Source organism: Taeniopygia guttata, chromosome 1A (genome assembly GCF_048771995.1).
Source record: "Taeniopygia guttata chromosome 1A, bTaeGut7.mat, whole genome shotgun sequence".
Lineage (NCBI taxonomy): Eukaryota > Metazoa > Chordata > Aves > Passeriformes > Estrildidae > Taeniopygia > Taeniopygia guttata.
In genome coordinates this window covers 32,603,656-32,622,216 of record NC_133025.1, presented here as the reverse complement: position 1 = coordinate 32,622,216, position 18,561 = coordinate 32,603,656, and the positions used below count along the sequence as shown (strand labels likewise).

The 18,561-nt window shown below is 38.3% G+C and overlaps 1 protein-coding gene across 6 annotated transcripts in view; it reads right to left on the bottom strand.

Annotated features, from left to right (window-relative positions):
• Nucleotides 1-1,151: 1,151 nt before the first annotated feature.
• Nucleotides 1,152-18,561, bottom strand: part of TBC1D30 (TBC1 domain family member 30) — a 62,061-nt gene continuing 44,651 nt past the window's right edge. For 2 of the 6 annotated variants that reach the window (XM_030258979.4, XM_030258971.4), the window contains 7 exons: nt 17,100-17,268; nt 14,186-14,291; nt 7,398-7,510; nt 7,089-7,228; nt 5,321-5,527; nt 5,044-5,100; nt 2,720-3,769 (listed from right to left, as the gene is read on the bottom strand). In XM_030258979.4, the coding sequence (XP_030114839.4) occupies nt 2,988-3,769; nt 5,044-5,100; nt 5,321-5,527; nt 7,089-7,228; nt 7,398-7,510; nt 14,186-14,291; nt 17,100-17,268 (1,574 nt within the window). In that variant the 3' untranslated portion in view covers nt 2,720-2,987. Of the gene's footprint in view, nt 3,770-5,043; nt 5,101-5,320; nt 5,528-7,088; nt 7,229-7,397; nt 7,511-14,185; nt 14,292-17,099; nt 17,269-18,561 lie in introns of all 6 variants that reach the window. The other 4 variants (XM_072922720.1, XM_072922723.1, XM_030258976.4 and 1 more) reach the window with 4 other exon arrangements.

The window sequence follows — 18,561 nt, the reverse complement described above, 5'->3', positions numbered from 1 at the left end:
AATAGATGTTGTGAAAGTTTCATATAGATTTTAAGTCTTGAATTTTGAAAATTAACTTTTACCTGAATTGGAAATACCTAGGTAAAGGGCTGCGTTTTACTTTTGCATGAAATAATGTTTCGCTGCCTTTCTAGTAACCACTTAGGTTGTTTTGAATGGAGATAGGATTTTTAGTTACACAAAACTGAATTTGCACTATAGCTGCAATTGTGGATGAAACCATGTTTTGCTGACAGCAATTCTGAAAAAATTATCTCTTCTATCTGCTATTTTTACCCCCAAAGCACTGACAATTTCTAATAATCTCTAAATAGGTGTGGACCTGTTTCCACTTGCAGACCTGCAAGTGTCCACAAAATGGAATCAAATGCCTGTCGTTTGAGAGCTTTCATTTGATGATGGTGAAACACATGCTTGAAAGTAAAAGTCTACATAATTCTATTAAAATCTTCTCTCAAAAAACAACAACAAAAAAAAAACCCCAAACCACCCCAAAACCATAGGAATTAAAAAAAAAAAAAACCAAAAACCAGAAATGTCATTTGGTCACATGGAATATGGAAGAGAACAATAGAACAAGAAGGTTCAAGGAGAACAAAATGTTTATGGAGCAGACTCCCACCATCATACTTCCCAGCACCCTCAGTTCTGCAATTCCACTCTTCCAAACACAACTTGCTTCATCACTAGACCTCATTTGCTCAAGGGATTATTTAAGGAAAAATAATGGGAAACTTCTCTGGAGTTCCCTGCATCTCTGGACCTCATCTTAATGTTCTGTCTCAGTACTAAGCAATGAAGTTGTTTTTGCTGTATATTCCAACAGTATTTCAGTTAGAGAGTGAATATCCTTTGAGGTACAGAAGTGTACCTTTGAGGTAGCTAATATGACATTCTATTTTCTCATCAAGTAGTACTTTAAGAAAATTTCCTGCAGCAAGCATCATCAAACTAATGCGCTGAGCAGCTGTGGTTCCTTCACCTCAATCCTAACAGTCCAAGACCTGAATGCACACTTGCAAATTAATATTCATTCTAATGAATCATTAGAATGTGTTGTTCTTTCCCCAAACCTATATCCATGCATAATTTACTGATTTCCCACTGCTTACTTCACAAAATGTGAAAAATTCATGCACATACTTGGACCATTTTAGCAAGTTTTACAGACTGACAGTCCTTTTATTTGTATGGGTTCAGCATACAACTGCATGATACACTGAAGCTAAGAAATTGGGGAGGATGATTCACAGGAAAATTTTTGAGAAGTCCATTTCTTCTAATTCAGTGCAAAAACAATTCACATACAGTCCATAATCAGAGACTAAATTCTACATTATTTTAAATTTACTTAGTGCTGTAAGTAATCATTAGTGACAATACTACTATCACCTGGAAATAAGGCAGGGCAAGATCTGACCTACATCTGTTTTATAATTATAGTGTTCATAGATGTATATTACTTTTATGCATACACTTATATGAAACAACAGCAAAATAAAACTGTTCCCACAACAATGAACACAGTATATTGTACAGCTTATAAATTATGGTATACAGTAAAACTGTGTCACATACTATAGGTTATGGAATACATTCATAGACAATGATATATATTAATTTGCAAATTCAACAAAGAATTTTTTAAAGCAAGTAAGACATTACATACAATGGTGCTGATTCATCATTACTGCAGTTTAAAATATTGGCCCTTTCATGCCATAGGAAATTTGGAATCAAGGTAATGAATCACAGTCAGTACATTGCATTTGACAAGAGCTGCAATGATTTAAGAGCAACCTGAATTTCTTGGAGATTGAGTACTTGATTTTGCAGTCCTGAAGTTGAATGATTTAGGTTTAGTTTCTCTGTCTGCCTCCGTTATAGACATATAAATACTTGTCTTATGGTATTTATCAGCTCTGCTTTTTGATTGGGAAATAAATACTCAGTTTATCACTTTCTTTCACATCAAAGAGGAATCAAGACATGGAAGCCCAAGGGCACATCCCACTAACACAGTGGCTGATGTGTTGGCTTTAATGGGAAGTGGCATTCTAAGTATCTAATCACTCTATTTATAGAATTTAAACCCCTAAACTACTTTGGAACATTCATATATTTTACCTACAGCTAAGCTGGCAAATATTATTTAACTACAAGTCTAATCTAGATAATAGCTTTTAAATCCATTGAAGTCAAGATGCATCAGAATAATAATCATACAACTATACAAATAGTTGTACCTAATTTTACAGTGCTGCAACTCTCCAGCAGTAAGTAACAAAATGTATGTATGTACACATGTAATAGAGAAAGAGCAAACCTGTGTTGTGGATGGACTTATGTCTGCTGTTCTCATGCTCAATGTGTAGGTTTATATTAAAAATAGTATCAGCAGAGAATTGCTGTGGGAAGAGATGCACAAAATGCTGCTCAAGAATATCTGTAGCCAGATGTCAACAAAATGACACTTTTGATTGTTGGGGCTGCTTGTGCTTCTGTTTGTCGTGGCTTCTCCAGCTACTCCCAGAGTATGATGATGAGGTCAGATGGGGAAGCTGCTTAACAATCACAAAAACTGTTACACCTGTCTGCTGCACTGGACAATTGGTCCTTTGAGCTCAGCTAGACAGGAGGCAGCCATGGTGGGGGGGGGCTGAGGGGTTAAAGGCAGCTGGTGATTTAATGTCCAAGTTAGACTTTAAGAAACAGTATGTTTCTCATCGCAAATTAATGTTTATTTTACACAGAACCATCAGAATTAACAATAGGGTGCCAGAGTGCATCTTCACTAATCTATCCCATAACAACATGGAAGTACAATTTTCAAAGACACATATTTATATATCTGGTAACCACTTTTGTCCCTGTTACTTAACTAGCAATTAGAAATGCTTTGGGACACACATACGCATGCACATATTAAAAAAAAAAAGGCAATACAAATTCTTTTGTTGCTGTCAGAAATAATAAGTGCCAGCACATCATCGTTTCCTTGTCCCGCTGCTGCCACTGGCAGATTTATTGAAACTTCTGCTCATTTGTGGGAAGTGAACAGTTGGTGTTCTTTCAGTGGGGCCATATAACCCTAAATTCCTGGCTGTGGCTGACTTTCGAAGAGGCTTGACACTGGGAAAAGGATTGAAGACCTGTGGCTTTGGGTTCCCAGGCTGGGGCGATTTAGCCAGGTTTCCACTGTCTCTGGATGAAGTGGAAGACTCTGATAAACATGGCTGGCTGGACTGATGGGATGTTGGATCTACATTGGTTTGGGTATCTGAGGTGAGTTCCAGTGCTTCCAGTTTTAGCTGAACCATGGACATGTTTGTACCGCTGTCCGTAGAGTCTGCCTCAGATGACTGCTGGTCAACTTTCCGAGTAGTCCTGTCATCCAAACCACCTTCTTCTCTTTCTCCAAAGTCAGAATGTTTGGAAGCCTCCTCCTTTGCACCAGGATTATTTGTTTTACAGTTCTCACTCTGCTCATCTATCAGTCCTACAGTATCTCCGTAGCCCAGCTGGCCTTTGGCCCTAGCAATGTTCTTTCGATGAACTCGTATGTGAGTGCGCCATGGAGAGTTCAATTTTGTTTTAAGATCTTCTTGGGGAATGGGAGACATCTTCCCTGTAGCATGGCTTGGAATGTGAATAACAGCATTTTTGAGAGACTTGTTATTTAATTTCATCTTCTTTCCTAAAAGAAGGTGGTTTATCACTGGGGAATGGTTTACCTGAGAAGGGAGGAGGCTGGTAACTGGCCCCTTGTCTGAAAGAAATAATTTAAAAGAAACACAGTATTGTTAAAAGAACAAAACAAATTAATGTTCTAAGGATTTACCACCAAATTTGATATCTTTCTTGAGATATGGCAAAGGTTTCTAGGACAGAATATCTTTTAAACAAACCAACCCAAACTTAAAAATCATCACTGAATTTCACTTATGCCTTAGAGTTGAACACAAAACAGCACCTACAATATAAGGATTTTCTGCCCTCCTTCACTGCTTTGCACCGATGGGTAAACCCCAAGCCAGGAATACCATGAAAATATATAATTTTAAAAAATAGCTTCTTGATCTTTGGAATTGCACTATAACTGACAGTTTAACATTAATATTGGCTTCTGATATTTCCCCTCTCCTTCATTTCTCTTCCAACAGCAATTCAGTCTCCACATGAGGTCAGTCACACAAGCCTATCCATGAGGCATAATGCATAAAACCACATCTTATTCAGCCAGAGGAGCAGACTCAGAATTAGTGATTAGATGACAGTTTGATTAAATTACAAACCCAGCCCTGTATCATGATTAGTAAGATTAGAAAGATTTGTGTTTGGAAGGTAGGGGTTGGCATCCTTGGAAATCAACATTTCACTGTTTGCACTGATTCTGCCGGCTACAGCCTCTGTTCGCAGCAAAACTCTTCACTAATATTTTTTTAAAGTCCTTCTAAACCACGTAAATAAAAAATTGCAGCTCCATGTATTCCAATGCTCCTGCTAGCAGAGGTTTAGACAATCTAGAAGAGAAATAATAATTCTCCACAATGATCCATTTGCATGGTTCAATGGTGAACTTGGAAAGATGACACCTAAGCAGGGAGGAATGAATGGGGTGGACTGTGTTCAGCTTCTACACCCAGTAAAACCTTCAGCTATGCATTTCATGCCAAATCTTGCACTGCTGAGTCTGACAATTAGGGAGACAGACTCCATAATATGGGTTGTTAAATAAGGGACTTATATCCAGCTCAGTCCTCACAACAGTATCACTATGGCTAAGGAAACTGCTAGCCACAATGGAACTCTAAGCCAGGTCCTTCAGTTGCATAATTTGCCATGCCCAGAAGAATTCAGAGGGGTTTGGATAATACAGACCAGCTAGGAATCTACCTGCCACATGATCTGAAGCATCCTCATCTCTACATTCACTTTTTCCAGTGCATCAATATGTCAATTCCAAGAATGCCAAAGACTTAAAGTTTTCTGATCAGAGAGATCAACGCAATGCACCCAGATAGCAAAGCCACTTTTAAATACCATTGTTTAGTTGGTCCCTGGGACCTAAGAAAACCCCAGGGTCATCATCTTCAGATCCTGATAAAAGAAGAAAAAATATCACCTTCTTGTTTTCTGTCTGCATGAAGCAATACCCACTTTACTACAAATATTGTGTCATTAATGTCATCATTTGCTATAATGTTGTATCATCAGTATTTCTTATTTTATCTGTTTGGCTAAATGTAAAAGAATGTCATTTGCCTGATGAAGGTAGTTTGCAATAAAGCAGGAAACTAAGCACGTTTTGATGTGTTACCTGCTCTGATATACACATGGTGAACCTGCTGTTGCTGCTTCTTCTTTATCCTGGAATATTGCTTTTTCAGTGCATTGATATCAGTGGTCATACGCTCCATCATCATGCTGTTAAAAGCAGTGTGATAGTCACTTCTGCAAGAATCTATTGCTCCTGGACTTAATTCTGCAATGTTACTGGAACCAAGACTTTGTTCTTCATTCTGATCTGTAGAAGGAGGGAATAAAGTGGAGATGAGAAGTAAATTGGCATACTCAAGAGATGTAGCTGTACTTCTGTAGATTATTTCCAAGGGAAGTCTGTGCCTGATTTCTACCATCTTATTTAACAATAGTTTTCAATTAAAAATTTATTATAATATGCATATTTAACTAAGCTGTGCTATTACAATAAGAAGCATTATAAATAGCACTACTGTTTAAGAATAGCAGAGGTTTGAGGGAAGGTTAAAGAGTATAAAAGTCAATTAACATGGAAGTGCAAAGTTATAAGCATAATTTTTCAAATATCCAATAGTACATCAAGCCACCACTGAAGTAATTCAATAACAGATTATTAAAGATACTTGGTTGTCATAGAGGCCAAAAATGCAAGTTACAAAATACATTACAGTCAAGCAGGCATGAGATTAAACAACCAACTTAGTGCTACTAGCAAGAAGCATTAGGAAACAGAATACCACAGGGAGAAAACTGCTAGCAGCAACAAAAGGGATAGGCACAAAGCAGCTGAGGATCAGACAACTTGAGAGTGTCCCTGATCAACAGCTGCAGAACATTAGCAGCAGGGCAGTTTATTTTCACAGCTGTTTCTGATGCATCAACCTGGCACTACAGGGTCAGGAGGATAATTCTTTTTCAAGGAATGTTTATTTGTCTTTGGCTTTTAGTTTACAACAGAAGTTTGATGTTCTGACTAAGTGCTAGTTTGAAGCAGCAGGTAGAGAGTCCCCCAGGAAGGGAAAAACAAAACACCACAGAAACTGAGAGGAAAATTGCAGCTCACACATCTCAGCAAAACCAAGCCACAAGAATGATGAAGTGTGAACAGCAACTTGTTACATCAGTCTGGAGTTTTTTGAGGGTAAGGTGGGGATAAATAAAAATGGCCCCTCCCAAGATACTGTGAAATAACTGTTGATCCAATACCATTTCATAAAAGCTACTGCTTTTCTTGTATGGATCAGCATTTTGTATTCCTTATTGAGAATTTGCACTGGTGTTTATACAATTCTGTCAATAAATTTTATTTCTGTGCAGAAGGATTTAAAAAATGGTGACATTTTGAATATATCCAAAACATACAACAATCTGAAGGTTTGGCCAAAACAGCAGTGAAATCACCTGCAGAATTCACTCACTGCTGATTGGTTCCAGTATTAGCCATGCATATATTAATAAAGATCAAGATAATTTATTAAAGGTATACCCTTCAGAAAATACTGAATACCTAACAGCTGTCTCAAAAATATGCTTGGATTTAGGTTGGAATTTTTTTCACATATGCTTCTTTTTTTGTGTGTGGGCAGCACTGTGGGGTTGTTTTGTTGCCATTACTGTAGCCAAATCATTAACTCACACCATCATTTACTGTACACCCACAGCCTTCTGTACTTCATGGAGCACAGAGGAAATAATTTGGTACATGCTGTAACCTTTGTGTGCACAGAAAACACACTTTCCATAGCAGCTTTCAGACAGAGCTGCAGATAATTTCTGCCAGGTCATATAGATTTAACTGTGTTTTCTAAAATTAAAGAACTCATTACCTTTCATCTGTTTTTGGTATTTTTGGAGCTCTGGTGCCAAAAACCCACTTAATGGTCCAAGACAACCAATCGCATTAGCAATTGAGTCTTCATCATCTAAGTCATTCTCTTCATCACTGTCTCTGGTTCTGCCTAACTTGCTGTCAAAAGAGAACATAAGACAAGAAAGGAAGGTACATTCTTGAATATGAACATTACCAAACATTTTAATCTTTTTTAAAAGCATAGAAGGGAGGATCCACCTGCCTTTTCATCTGCAGAGGGTAAATAATAACTCTATATACCATAAGCAGCGCATTTCAAACTTACCCTGAAAATGAAGTTGATTTTACTGCTGCAGGGAAAGGAGTAATATTGTATGTGTATTTCTCCCTCAGTTCTGCCAGTTGTGGGAAAGGAAATTGAGCCATGGTGTAAACAGTCTAGGGGGGGGAAAGAAAGGGCAACTTTAAAAACTTTTGCTTTAATTAACAGTCTCATAAAATATTTTTTCATGAACATATTTCCACAGTCTTGGAAGATTAAAGGTTGTACAGTCTTGCACATTCACATGCTGTAAGAAAATGGTCAAGTTTTATGATTTAATCAGTATTTCCTGTAAGAAAAATAAAGACTGACTCACTATAAAGATACACAGTTTCGTCAAAAAAAAAAAAAAAAAAACAACAAAAAAACCAACTAAACAAACAAACAAAAAACCAAACAAGGAACTGATAATGTGAGCTGTAGGATCCTTTACAACTCCTATAGTCATTTAATAATTATTGTCAACCCCTTCTTGCCAGCACACCAGAATTGTCCTCCAATTATGATTTCACTTACATGAATGCATCGTTTAGGATGCATCACTGGGGATCTTTCCAGGAGACCGAAGTTTTTGCTCAAGTATTCAACAAAGTATTTAGCACTAGCATAGATAGGAAGGGGCAGATCCTCATTAATGTGGACTGTTGGTTGATTCATTATTTTACCTGAGAAGCTCAAGAGCTTGTGTGAAGGAAATCATGCCAGCAAAAAAATCATCACTAAAGAGGAAGGATCCAACATATCCAAATTTTCTTCCCTCAGTTTCTAGTTTTGATTGCTGGTTGGTTTTGAGGCTAAAGTTGGGATTTGGTGGGGTAAAGGTAGTTGTTTTTCTAAAACAAAGTCATCAAAATGCTAATAAATTTTCTTTACATCAATACTCAGAGTTTAAAAAGATACATAGTTGCAACTGCATTTCCTTTCAGCATGATTTTTGCTGTAAGTCACCAGCCAACCTGGCACAAAGATACATCGTATTCATTGCAATATCACTGCTGATTTGCTCCTACATACTTTAGTTGCCTTTTTTCCCCTGCTTTTGTTCACTAGTCAGAACTTTCAAATAATTGCCAAATAATTCATTCTGAGTCTCAATGTGAGAAGAAAAAAAACCCCACAAATATAATTTCCCATAATTTCTCTGAAATATTAAAGTTTTTGTACATCCTGAAAATTAAATATCTTTTGAAAGACAGCAATATAAAACTTTCTCATTAGCTATGACAGTAAATCTTCACTTATTTTTTTTCCTGTGCTATTAAGTCAGTGACATTTTCATCTGAAGGCAAATGACCTCAATTAAAATGAAAGAAAATTCTGAACAGTTTCCACATAATCCATTCTTGAACTATACCTTGACTATGCTAAGTACACTAAAGAAAATTGCAAACGTGAATTCAGTATTAGACATTTCCTGACATAAGGAGGGAAAAGAGTTTAGTTAACAGCAATGATGTAAGCGCTGAGGAGCAGGAAGGACAGTCCTGTCTGAATCAGAGACAGGGCAATAGTGCACCTCACAGGCTTCTGTGTGAGAATGCTTTTACAGTTCAAGCCATTCACAGTGTCTAAGGAAAGGAAGATGCCTTCAAAAATCCATGGCATGAACTGAAGTTTTGCCACTCCATTAAACTACAATGCTACTGTGAAAGACAAATATTCTCTAGGGCCTGAACAGTGATTTCCCATCAGTCTACCAGACAAAGGAATTTTATGATCTGGAGGAAGACCTCCAGCCCAACATGTCTGCCTGCTTGTTTGATCTCCACCATACTTTCCTGTTAGGTTTTATTTTTTTCCATATGTTTCAGCTCTCTCCAGAGACTTGTCTGAAATTTATTTCTATGCTTTATGTCAATGTTCTTCTCAGGTAACTTGTTCCATATGCTAGTTACCCTTTAAGTGAAACAGTCGACTCCAATTCCTCCATTTGCTCCTTGCACCTACTGTTTCAGATTATACTTTTAGCTTTTGCCTGTCTCCAATCTGTGTCTCTTCCACATCTTCTACAAGTTCTTTCATTTAGCATACACATTTTTAGTTTGACTATTCTTATCAGGTTATAACTGCAGGCCTTGCTTACCACTTGGCTATAAGACCCACAAAACAAATTTTATGCCAGTGCCAGTTCCACTGGAAATTAAAAATATTACCAGCCAACACCTCTGATATCCTCCCAGCAACAATTCAGAGTCAAAGCATTCTTTTTCTAGTCATTACACAGCCTTGGATGCCATTTGGTTAATTCTGGGGAACTGTCCCACAGGGAAATAGCCTACACACAAAAGCATGATGCAGCCAAAATTAGCATCTTATTTACATAAGGGACAGATCCTGGGAACAAGAAAAGAGATAAGAACAAAACCCCTCTATTCTCACTTTAAATCATTTGACAATCCTTTGCGTTACTCTAAAAATGCAAAGATGTCTACACCCCCAGCAGTACACCATACGGGAGGTGATGGGCTGTGGCTTCTAAACAGGGTAAGCCATTCTGCAGACAACTTATCAAACATACTTATCTCCATAGCTTCCCCTCACTGGCTTAAGGATCTTCTTTATTTTCAGTTTGACTATGAAAACAAAATAAAAAGCAAAAGCACAAACAAACCCAAAAGAAAACAAAGTGCTACTCAAGTAGAGAGTTAACAGTGAATACCATCAAATCAGGGTAACTGCCTAGGCAGACATTCCAAAATGCTAGAGTACCACAGGATTAACTCCTGTTCCCCTCTGTTCTAGTAAATACAAAGGGATGCCTCTCATCTTCTCTGTGCCGTAATGTTCCTGGGTGTACAAACTGAATTAGTTTAGCTGCTTATAAAAATGCTCACTTTCTGACAAGTGCCTAGCACACTCTGTTTAGAATATCTGCAGACACCTGATACACAGCCTTCTGTCTCCATATTGGAACCAATACATACCCAGTCTAGAATCTGATGTGTACAGCACTTACCCTTTATTCACCCAAACTGTTCAATCCGAAAAAGGAAGAAACTGTAGGCTGGCTTGCTCCTCCAATGCCTTCACGCTCTCCTCAGTAAAACATTAAGAACTTTTGCCACACAAGGGGCAAATCTGCAAAAGCTTTAAGGCTCCCATCCTAACTATAGGTACTGTCTGCATGGGAATGATAAATCTGCAGCAACGATACATACTGGTTGAAAGAATGAGGACATGAGTCCCCTGTTCTTCTTTAGACATCTGCTCTGTCAACACTTCCCTTGAAGGATCAGTTGTGCCTCCCTCCTCTAACTCCTAAAAGAAACAAGGTTCTTAGAGCAGAATTTGTTTTCCAGTGGTTGAAATGTGCCTGTTACTCTGGCTTAAGTGAGCCTGGACAACAGTTTAGATGCAAATATAAGTGTTATGCAAGCCTAAAGAGAAGTGAGATGATTGCCACCAGCGAGCTCTACTGACATGTGTAGAGAAGGTAGACTGGGATATTATAATCCTTTCCGCATTGTAGGATACCAGTCCATGAGCCATCTTGTAAAAAGTATTAGATGTAAATTCATCATTCTGATTTTTATTAGGCAGAAAGAAAAAAAAAAAGAAAATAAAGCATCTCTGGATGACTCCTCTGAAAAAGCTTAAAGCAATCTTAAAAACAGCATGTTCAAGCAGCCTGAATCTTTTCATTATTGCAATGGTTCTGTCATGGTTTGACGCTGGCACAATGCCAGCGCCCCATGAAAATACAACTTACCAATCAAATGCTGTGAAATGTGATCAAGAACAGAGCAAAGCAGGCCAAACTTAATAACAAAAGAAAAAGCTTTATTACACTACTACTACTACTACTATAAAAGGAAAAGAAAGGAAAGGAAAAAAACACACAAAATTCGAAATGAAAACCTTCCAAAACATTTCTCCTCCCTCCACCCAACTCCACCAAACCCCAGCGAGACCCATTTGGATCCTTAATCAAGTTTTTACCCTTCAATATAATCAATACTGAGTCCATCGGGGAAGAGAGGAGTCCCCCTTGCACCATAGACTCCCAGGAAACACAACTGCCACCTTTGTGTTTCCAATGTCACATGTGGCACCGTCTAGACCGGCCAATGTGACACTCTTCTCTCCATGTCCCAGTGCTCTCACCACCGGGCATGGACAGAGACTGCTTATAGGGCCCCTTTAAGGATGCTTTGCCAAGGACCACCAGGAACAACAGTCCAGTATCACAATTTGGGACTAGAGTCCCCCCCATTTTCCCCTGGGGCCGAGGGTCCAAAAGACAGAGATCGCCTTCTCTTCTTCCTGAAGATGGAGGGCATCCTCACACCCTCCTCAGCTCTCTCTCTGTCCACTCCAAACTGGTAGTTGCTGCAGAAGGTCTCTTGGCTCAACCAATGCATCCCCCTAAAATGCAGTCCCTCTTGAAAGAAAGAGTGGTTCAGTCTATGGTAAACAAGCAGAGTCCAGCCAAAGGCCACTCTATCATCTGCCCCCAACCTTCTTCTCTGAACATCTGAGGTTTCAAGCTGTCTCTCTTTTCTTCAAATTCAGGAGGAGCAATATTTCATAAAGCCTTCATAACACAGGAAAGGGTTAAAATTCCCGGACTCCCCGGACGGCTGCAATCTCAGCCCAGGACTCTTTCTCTAGTCTCCCACGCTGGGCATTTCCCCCCCCCCTTCTCCTTCTCCTCCGCCGGCAAACTTCTAGGTGTCTGCTGGCTCTCTATCTCTTTTCCCTCTGGCTTGGGGGGGGGGGAGGAACAAAAACATCCCAGATGTTCTCCACCCTTCCATCTGCAGGAGCTGACCCAGCCGGTTCCGATCCTTTACCTCCTGGCCTACCTCTGCAGGCCGCATGGCTCCCCTCCCCCACCCAGCCCGGGCTGGGCAGGGGAGAGGTCCGTCCCATGCGGTGACCGGAACCAAAGAAGGACGAGTCCTCCTGGGAATTCCGCTTTTAACCCCTCTGTGTTCTCAGAGGTGTGTCCACCTTCAATTGGTCACCCCAAGTGTCAGTATCTAAACCTGACCCCTGACTGGTGAACCTCTTCCTTCTAAAAAAAAAATTCTCTTCCCGTGTCAAACCATGACAGGTTCATATTTCTTAACTTTTTTCTCCAACCAGATACATGGTAGCACTTACATGCCCTGATGGTAAACTCTTGTAGTTCCTTATTCTTTCCACTTAGGGTAAAGAGTGGAGACCTCAGAGATGGCTACACTGCCAGTGCCTGCCTTTGACTTGAAGAAAGCTATGCAAACTATATTGTGGTTTCTTCAACTGAGACAACACACATAAACCAGATACACTGCTCCTCCATACACAGAACTTAAACCTGCCACATTCTCCATATCAATGGCAATGCCATCCTACCTTAACACTCCTGTCAGTGCCATAAAATACACACATACACTATGAACACACATATGTACTGTGCCAAATACTCATTTTTTGCTGAAGAACAAAATGATTGCTGATTTGCTAGTATTTGTAATTGCAAGAGTTAAAAAAAATCCATCCATCTCTCCAACCAGTAAATTATCCATGCCTTATCTTCTATTACACACAGCAGCAAAGAAAGAAATCCCAGACTCACAAAAGACCAACCTAGCTTTCCCAAAATTATTCTTATTCACAAATGCCACATCTTGGTTTTGTACAACACTGGAGACCAGGAGCTGAAACACAATGACAAGATGTCAGCTTGTGCTGCCCCCTTTACACATCCTCACCATCTGAATTGTCTCCTGAGGAACCTTAACCCTTTTTTAAAAAGCATGTGAGTACCTCTGACCAGCTGCATTTCCATTTTTTAAGCAAAACAAAGCCACAACACTCACTTCTGCCATAGTGCTAGCAAATGACAAAAATAACAATGACCAAAATAATAAAATTGAAAATAGTATATTTTAACACAGTCATTCAACAATAGATAATAGTGGTCACCTGCTAACAACTGTTACTGAGCTTTTGTAGCTTCACAGACTGACTTTTTTCCTTCCCCTAAGTCAGGTACAAAGTTTCAGGTGAATTATGTTCTCTGTACTTGCAACCATTTGATCAGTATGCTCTAACTCATTAACAGGAAAGTTCCAGAACTGTAAGTCCTTATGAAGCATCTAACTAGACAACACCTTAAAATATCACAAGAATAAGTGTTACTGTAAATAAATACATTTATCTGCTATACTAAAGGCCCTTTCCTTTCCCAGAACAACGTGGGTCTTTATTCTCATACAATGGCATATGCTTTAATAATTCAGGCACCGCAATTATCTACAAATGTCTTTGTTTACAATACACTCCTGACTGTTCATGGTGTTTTGGTTTTTTTTAAATCATGAAGGACTTTATATACACTTCTCACTTCATACACTCTTATTTCCCGCAGTGTCCACAGAATGGACACAGTATAATGCAAAACTGACCAAAACATAAAAATAAAGCAAAAGAACACCCTAAAAATGGTGAGTACTGAAGATTCTACATCTTACTTGTGTAAATACAATTGAGTATTATATCACAAAAGAGTCAACTGTCAACATAGAATCAATTTTTATTAAATGACACCTAGTGGTTTTCTACATTAATATAAAAATAAGATTCTAGCTCTAACTGCATGTCATCTACTTGTTTCATTGACATGCTAGCTCATGTCAATGCTAGCTCATGTCAATGCTAGCTCATGCTAGTGTTATCTGAAACTTTTATTCTTGGGAGAATTTAGGTTTCTGCAGTATCTGAAGAAAAATCTGATTTGTTAAAAATCAAGACCTGAAGAAATCAACACAGAAAACACAAAAAATAATTATGTCACAATTACTCACCTGCATAAGCTCATTGCTGTCAATCAGACTGTCTTCAAGCATCTCCTGGGTCAGCTTGCCCATAGTACTGTAAAACTCATCTGCAGTTTCACAACACTCAATCTGCCTACATCAAAATACATGTTGGTTTTTATTTTACTTTTACATATGATTTTACATGTTCAAAACAAAACTGATTTTCTTGTCATCATAAAATATGCATTTCTGTTAGACAGCTTAACTTTTAAGTTTATTTGCAGTTCTGTCCAGACTTCCAAATAATAAAACTATGCACACAACATTGGAAATACTGCAGCAGTAAAAAGATGCGCTGACTACAGCTTACTGTCCTGACTCCTCATGATAACAGATTGATGCATCTCCAGACAGGCTATTCCCTCTGCCCCTTTCACATCTACAGCTCAAGAACCAATACATTTTTCCTCCTATGAGCACAAGAGGGTTCTCTTATCAGCCCAAGAAGGGAGCATAAAGTTTTCTTGACTGCCTCATCACCCATTCGTCACCATGCACCAAATGGCCAAATTCACTGTCTGAACTTTGTCAGACAGGAAAATATTAGCTGGCCAGAAACCATTCCTGTGGAATAAATTAAGTACAGGTGCATTCATACATGTCATTCTGTTAAAAAATAATTAACCTAACATAAAGCACAATGAAGGAAAATTCACTCATCATATTTCTGAATGCTATTCCTAGATTGGGGATGGGAACTGTGTTGGTTTGGGTTATTTGTTTGCTTTGGTAGAATGCTTTCTTTGCCTTGTTTTGGGAAGGGGGGTTCAATTGCATACTTTTTCTGCACTTTTCTTCACATTTCTAAAAGCACAGAATCATTCTAAACACACAGAGTGTCACCTAGAGGAAGAGAAATATGATTAATATGCTTTTGTGAGTTGGTGTTCTACACACATTAAAGTCAGCTGCTAAACATCTCTCCTGTCAAGTGAAAAATTTGTTTTTCTTATAACCCAAGGAAGTGCTTTGATGGCTACGTATTGTAGCCTCTCCTCTAAAACCCAGATGCTGGAATGATGAAAAAAAATACAGCCATGATGAAAAAATGCCTTTTTTCTTAAGCAATAGAAGAAGCAGCTTCCCTTGATCTTCAGCATCTGTACATACCAATCACTGAGCTATGAAACACCTTCTGAAACCATAACACTGTTTGGGTAAAATAATGATTACATAGCTAAAAAAAAAATTAAAAATTAGTATAAACAATGGGTTTGCAGCCAATTACCACAAACTTATGGCTTACCTGCCCTGATACCTTCAGTCTCTCATGACCTTCACATACTGCTTTCTCTACTGCACCTATATTTAACTTCCCCATTCCTTCAGCCTTCCTCAAAACAAAAGTACGATTGAGCCACCTACAGTTTAAAAATGCACTTCTCACCCTATTTTCATTTTGAGAGTGAATCTTGCAAAGTGTGAAGATCATGAGACTACGAACACTATTTCTGGCCCCAGCTCTTTAAATCCCCCATTCTAGTTCTAATGGTGGACAAAGAGAAACAGAAATATCAGTCTTCTCCCAACATAAACAGGGTCCAGTCTTTTAGCAGACCTTTCCCATTTCCCACAAACAACAATGACAAGATGTGCAGTGTCATCATGTCATCAGCTTATTTCTCTTAGACACATTCTTATATATTTCTTGATTCTGTTCCTTTCCATATTTTAAAACATGTTTAATTTTTCTTTAAGTTTTACAGTAAAATCTCCAAAGTAGTAACTTCCTTTTTATCATGTTATGAGTTGTAGCATTCACAATTAAAACTTTTAAGTGTACAGAGATTCACTGGAAGAACTTTTTATCTAAAACACTATATGATCACATACAGCTTAATCCCAATGCAAATGATTTGTGCAAGTTTCATTCATTACCTGAATATAAAAAAAGCTCTCAAGAAATTATTATTCTAATTATTATTCTTCAGATTAAAAATTAAATGTACTAAACAATTCCTCTTACAATGCAATTAGCCTGTAGTGCTAATTTATTCAGAAAGAAAAAAGGAGATGAAACCTCCAAGGACAGAACTGAACATAAATCCCAGTGGTTCAATTTCAGAGAAAAAAGGAAGACGAGTTTTAATAGGCATCACAAGGAAAAAAATAGACGCAGCTGCTGATGCCAGCTGAAAAATGTTTCCAGCTGAACTAACATCTGCTTGACCTGTCAGAGCTCACACTTCCCACTGAAGCCAGTGACAAAACTCATTTCTCTGGGAGCACTGTAAACTCTTTGGAGCGCAAATATTTGCTTTGACAACAGAGGAGTTTGAAGAACTAACATGTCTTGTGTTCTGGCCATATGGTGAGTTTCCAAGGCCACAAAGGACTACAATAGAAACTTGGCTGGAATCTGCTTAAAAGCAGAGAATTTCAGGAAAATTAATTTCCCAGCCTTAACAGAAAAGACTCATGTACCACAGGGTCATTCCCTTAGTAACACTGAACTCTTGTACTGGGCAAAGCCAATGGGCTCAAATCCTTAAGTCTCCCTAAGTGAAACTAAGGGAATTAATATCCTCACGTTCAGGTACCCATTTAAATTAGTTGGTCACCCTCAAATTTCTTTGTGTGTCTTTACATAGAGTTCCTTCAGAGGTTTATGTTCAGGAAAGTCCAATATTTTAGCACAGCACAAGACAATATACACAGACAACTCCAACAGCTGTAGACATTTTCTGCAAAAAGAGTCAATTAATTATCATGCCCATTCTAACATGATGTCAGAATTACATGTTTCTAAGAAAGCATAAAGGTCCTTTATGCAGCTTTTTCAAAACAATCATTCTCCTGAAAGATTGCATCTTGTTTAGAATTGAGAACATATTAGGGAAAACAAAAGTTCAACATGGCTCATACTGAAAAGAAAAATCAGATAAAAATGACCACTTACTCTCCCAGCTTTGCCCAAATAGCCAAAGCTACTCTCAGTATAATTTCAGAGCCTTCAAAGAATACTGAATCCCAGATCTTCAGAACTGTATGGTTAGGCAGACAGGTGGCAAAGAGTGTCAGAAACCACTGCATTGTGAAGACATTTGTAAGTGGGGGTTCATAGCCTCCTAATGTTAAAAAAAACAAACAAGAAAAAAAGTTACTTGAAGTAACTGCAATTTACTATCATTTTACAAGGAATATAAACCGCATAATAAAATCCAGCAGACATTCTAGGACCTCTGTTATTGCTCAAAACTTATTTATCCTGCAGCTGTACAAAGATAAGCTGAGAAGAACAACATAAAAATTACATAGTCACCTTCCATTCTGCTGCATTGCAGCATCATTGGCTTTGGACTATAAACCCTGGAATACACCACCACACTTTTCCTCCCTTATGTCAGAAAGACTGTTTCTCCTTCCTCAAAGCCATATGAAATAAAAACTTCTATTAAAAAAAAAAATCCAAACCCAGCAACTTCCACATAAAATGCTGCATTTTTTCATCAGCTGATGGCATAAGTCTTTATCTACATGGTGATAAGGTGAAGGTGACCATCTCTGTAAAGTTGTATCTATTATTTTAATATCCTGATGTACTTGTTAAGTTTCAAACAAAATGTAGTATTTCAGGATGAAACTCTAAAAGTTTTACTTTTTCATTATGCTCCGAGAACACTTTGTGCACCCAGTATCAACTGATGCACTGAAGGCCATGACCAGAGAGGCCAGCCTGTGAAAACACTTTCAAACAGTAAATATTTCCTTGATACTATTTGTTTGTTTTTTATACAATTTGGGCATAGACAATGGAACATAGCAACAGATCTTTTCTAAAGCAGAACTCTGGGTGCACTTAGCTTCCCAACTCAAAAAGAAACCAAATCACCTAACAAAAAACCTCTTGTCCTCCCCAGAACATTCCCAAATAAAGAAGCTGTAAGTCTGGATGGAATACTATGCCAGAAAAAAAAAAAAAAAAATTCACAGTGCAAAGCCAGTTTTCAGGTAGCAACCTGAGATGTACTTCTGAGTTTTGTACCTATGTATTGGTAAGGATCCAGGTGAAGAAATACAAAGCAGCCCCCACTGGCTGGCCCCCACATTGTAACTCCAGAATAGCTATATGAGCCAGCAACTGCACAAAGCAGAAGGAGGACACCTATCTTGAGCTAAGGCAAAAAATTACCTTTCCAAGGTAGCCCTTGTACTAAGCTACATGTTAGTGTTGTCACTCTGTGCTTTGTACATTCTTGTCAACACAATTCTGTTTGCAGCTTAGTGGTGGGACCAAATGATTTCCCTTTGTTTTTTCCTGGAAGCAGACTTATTTATGTTAAGGTTATCAGTAACAGAAACCGTCATATTTCATCTTAACAATTTAATATACATATTCTAAGCAATAAACTCATGTAAAC